Source organism: Ctenocephalides felis, unplaced genomic scaffold, assembly GCF_003426905.1.
Source record: "Ctenocephalides felis isolate EL2017-DRISC unplaced genomic scaffold, ASM342690v1 CF-g0.4_SCAFFOLD_03571, whole genome shotgun sequence".
Lineage (NCBI taxonomy): Eukaryota > Metazoa > Arthropoda > Insecta > Siphonaptera > Pulicidae > Ctenocephalides > Ctenocephalides felis.
This window is the reverse complement of record NW_020539725.1, coordinates 67,350,061-67,355,160: the sequence shown is the minus strand read 5'-3', so window position 1 is coordinate 67,355,160 and position 5,100 is coordinate 67,350,061. Positions and strand designations below refer to the sequence as shown.

General features: G+C 27.4%; 1 protein-coding gene across 1 annotated transcript; it reads right to left on the bottom strand.

The window, feature by feature from the left end:
- Positions 1 to 3,276: 3,276 nt before the first annotated feature.
- On the bottom strand, positions 3,277 to 3,935 carry LOC113386591 (prefoldin subunit 2-like; the record flags this gene model as incomplete). The annotated part of the gene is given in 3 exon segments (XM_026624362.1): positions 3,277 to 3,554; positions 3,556 to 3,701; positions 3,704 to 3,935. Coding segments are annotated over 3 exon segments (450 nt in total), but the record flags the coding sequence as incomplete, so codon positions are not given.
- Between the last annotated feature and the right edge of the window lie 1,165 nt (positions 3,936 to 5,100).

Sequence of the window (5,100 nt, the reverse complement as noted above, 5' to 3'; positions counted from 1 at the left end):
GTAACTAGTGAATTTGAATATTTACATAATATAGAGTTCTGTGGTTCAAGAAATTTGCTAAATATAAATAAACGAAGGCAGACATTAAAAAATAAACCTTTGTCTTGCCTTGACAGACTTTTACTATTAGATACGTCGCATTCCATAATTTCTATACCGATTATCTAGGCACAGACCTTAAAAAAATCTCAAAACCACAATGATGTAACAAATTTAAAATTTGTTTACACAAATACTAAAAAATCACTGTCGATATCACAAATATCCGCCATAACCATATTCTCTACATGTCACATGAACACGCGAGAACATATTCGCAATTGCAATTCAACACACGCATACAAATATAAAAAAAACATAATATAGATAATAAAATAATAATAAAACAATACCTTTGTTTATAACCAAATTAATTATTCATAAATCCTTTGTTTATACTTTATTCAATCTTCACCCACTTTTATACTAATATTTTTCACAACTTTTGCACCATCACACAGCACATTATCACAAAAGTTCAGGGCACTTGTAGGAAAACTAATTACTGTACATAAACACATAAATCTAATTAATAAATAATCTTTAGTGCGTTTTTTTCGGTTTTAATCACTTTTTTAATGAATGTCCGACGTGACATACATTTAGAACGGAATCCGCGATTTGTGATCGTCAAGAAGAGAAACAGTGAAACAGAGTGAACAGACAGGACAGACGGCGAGCTGCAATGTTTTCACGTACGCGGACACGAACAAAGGCGGAAAGAAAGACGAAGATTACACGACGAGGGCGGGAAGGAACAAGTGGAGCTGGTCGATGGGCGCCAGTGGCGGAGGGAATAATTTTCAGTTCAAAATTAATTGGAAAATGAATTGCTGCGGAGTCGTATAAACTATTCACTAATGCAACTAGCTGTAAGTGGAATTCTATCTTGAGGCAATTAGGGCATAGTGCCTTAACGCAAATTGCTGGAACTTCCCGTACCACAATTCAAAATTCGAGTAATTAAAAATAAACAATAATAATAATCAATAAAAGTTGATCAATGATTTGAAACTTTAATAGAATTTCGAACCATATTAAATCATTCTATCTTAAATCATTCATTTTGAAATTCTGAACTTTTTTTCAAAGCAATCGTACTGCTGTAACTGCGCGTCGCCGTCTAACGCGTAAACAATGGTACGGAACCCATAGGAATGTAAACAAAATTTATACTTATTATTAAAATCTCTATAAAATATCTGATAATTTGATGTGCATATGTCTAATGTTCATTTTTGACCGCCAAATGGCTCATTTTTTTACTTTTTCCTCCATATCTCCAAAGTCGTTGGACCTGCCTTTTCAAAAATTTGAACAGTTCTTCATTTAGTCAATACAAATAAAATGTTTTTTGAATTATTCAAATCGGACGCTCCGTTCTCTTAAAAACTGAGTTACCGTTTTCGGCAAAACTAATCAGCACGTCTCCTTATCAATACGAATCGAATTATTCAAATCGGTTGATCCGTGTTCCCGAAATCGTCGACGAAAATTTGTATCCGAACATACATACATACACGCACACACATACACACATACATCAATTTTTTCTAATATATGCCCAAATGTTCAGAAGGTTTTGAAACGTAAAGATCTATAAAAATTTTCATTTTCGATTTTTTTGCGTTTACTATAACTTTAATGGCATTATTAATCACGTGATTTTTAAGGATTTTTGGACTCCATCTTTTTTTTGGTAATATTTATAATCAATGCATTTTCTCCAACTCAGTATTATTTTTTGAAAAATTTTGGATTTTTTAAAAATTCAGCTAATAAACTAGTATTGCATGATATAGTTTTTTAAGGCAAACTGCTGGAAAATCCCGTACCTTAATGTTAAAGCTTTAATTTTTTTTTTTTGAAATTCGAGCAAAAACTTTTTTATATTTTTTAACATTAATTTGGGGGTGCGTAACGTAATTGCTTTTTAAAGATTTTTTTATCCTCTCTAATTTTTAAATAATTAAATATTTCATTAGGTAATATTTAAAATTAAATCCCCTTTCCGACACCCATTTTTTTAATATTGCTTTTTTTTTAATTTGGGTAAAAAATAAATAGACATCATACTTTACTAGTGATTTTTGTCAAACCCCTCATTTTCTTAAATCTTTATACAAATTTAAAAAAAAATTAAAAACGGTTTATTGAAACATAAAACAGAATTTAATTTAATATTTATATATGACAAATAATAATGTGTTTTATAAATTAAAAACTGTACTCAATTCGTCAGAATTATAGATATATTAATTAGTCATTAGTCAATAAAATAGTACTAATGATAATAATTTGATTTAAACTGCTATTTAAATGTTATACTAATAATAATATAATTACTATTAGTAAATACATATTATTTGTAAATAAATTTAGTATATCAAATGATAATAATGATAAGGATCTCTTGGACTTAAAAAAAATTATCCACTTTTCATTTGCATAATACCAGAAAAATTGAATGTGTGAATATAATGATAATTCCTTTCTGAACTTTACTTAAGTAAATTATTTTTTTTTTATAATAAAATTGTATTTATAAAAAGTAAGATCATAATTTCAAAATGTGTACTCAATTTGTCATACAAAATTAATTATATGTTTTTTTCAAAAACTGCTATTTATATAATTTTATCCAATTTGCTTTCATTTATAATAAAAATATTAAAATTCAACCCATAAAGTGATGTTCTTCTTTTAAACTTGACTTACTTAGCAAATATTTTTGTTATAACTTTTGTACACAATTTGTCAAAACTTATAAATCTATTGATTTGTCAATAAATCCAGTACAAACTAAATGATAACAATCTGATTTAAACTACCAATCAAATCATTTTATTCACATTGCATTCACCGAAAAGCAAAACATTAAATCTCTTTTAGACTTTGAGTAAATTTCATACTTTTTAATGCTTTTGCTGACAATTATTGTATTCAATGTATATAGTTTTGGCATACTTTATTACTTGCTAGAAATATATGTAACATAATATTTCATTGCATGTAATTTTATTATGCCTTTATTTGTTTTTCATTTCCAATAGTTTCTAAATTACATTTTCAATTGATTTCCGTCATAAAACACATTTTTGTTATTTGAAATTACTATATTTAATAAAAATGCACAATATTTTTGAAAAAAGCCATAAAACAATAGCACAAAAAATATGTCTCAAGTATTGTCTTAATTTTATTCATATGATTCAACATATAATAAAACTTTTGGTGACAAATATTTTGTTAAAGCGTAAATAATATAATAAATTTAATGTGCAATATTTACAAATGCTAAATTTAGCCAAGCAGACAAAAAAGTATAATAAATATATGTTGTGATAAATGATTTATTTTTTTCATGTTCAGAAAATCAATGCATTCGTAATGTTTAATTATTAAAACAAAAAATGTGAACTGGGTCGGTGACTATATAATGACTAATTATTAGCAACTAGTACATTTCTCGGTGTGTCCGTTTTTTCTTCCTCCGGCAAAACTTCATCCTGCCCCCCGAATTCTAATATTATGCAATTCTTTGTACTGATTTATAAGTTTGCCTTTTTCCATTAAATTTTTATTATAAGCTTCTATCACTTTACCGAGTTGTTCTGTATTGTTTATTAATATTGGAAGAACTTCTTTAACAGTCCGTTCTTTAAAATACCACCAATCATTCTGAAGCATTTTCGATCTGGATCCACTGTTTTTAATTGTTCGATAACAACTTTATGTTCGTTTAGATCTATTTCTAAAGTGCTCAGTTTGGATGCTAAGCCTCTTTGTTCAGATCGGAGTCTTTGAAAGTTTGCTATGATTTCTTCATTTTTTTTCTCACCCGCAACTGGGGAAACATCGGGCTTCTTTAAATTGTCTTGGGAAGTTGATGGCGGCCACCGTGGAGGTTTCCATTTTATATAACACAATAACTAGAAGAAAAATAATGGATAACAATAGAACATAGAGATAAATATAATACATAGATCTTATTGGTTCTTTTAAGAACAATTTAAAGGTGAAAGATGGTGCAAAGATATAAATATTTTGAGCATAGTTCTGGATTAGCATATCTAATAGTTTATTCAGTTATTGCATTATCAAAACTTTGTGCAATTTGTACAAAACTTAATTGAAATCACTCTGAAAACTACATGCAAATGTTTAATGATCACTTCTAACAAAAATGTATATGTACATATATAACTGCATAATCTATATATAAAGATGAAATTAAGGTTATGAATCGATTTTTAAATCTGCAACCTTTAACACAAACTTATGAATTATTTCATAAACTTTTTCGCAAGCTGCACAATATTAAATTTAAATTATCTTCAATAAATACTTACCTAATTAAATAACTATATTTTAATAAAAATGTGCCTCGCGTGAATTACTGGTTCAATGTCTTAGCGGTTCTTTGTCGTTTTAGATCTGTGTAAGCAAACTTTATATAAAAAAAACCATTTTGAATTATAAGATTATGTAGAATAACAAGGTACTTACTAATTGTATTATTTTAACCGATCATATACACATTTTTGACTTTATTTAGTTGATTTTTATTATCTATGAAAATAGAGCATGATGTTCCATGACATTAGACAAGAGGAGAACCAACATACTAAATGAAAAAAAATGGTGGTAGCGATGAAGTTGACAGTTGATAGACACTGATTCAAATTCGGATATCTAATAAAGAAAAGTTATATAAAATGTGTGATATTTAGTGAATGTCCTTTTGAAAACGATAATAAAAAATATATTTATTATTGTTCTGTATTTATAAACGTGTGCCAAACAATTTTTTGCGAGAAAGTGAAAGATATGTAATCATAACCTCAAACTCTGAAGTGCCATTGTAATAATTTGTGTCAAAAGTGTAAAAGATGTAAAAAAGTGAATGGAATAATAATGCGATTAAACTATTCAATGTTACGTTAAGAGCTTAAACTACTACAAAAATGAATTACTTATTATATAGAAACATAACTTGTCCAGTTATTAGAACTAGTATTAACCAATATATTACATTACAAAAATCATTTATTACCCATG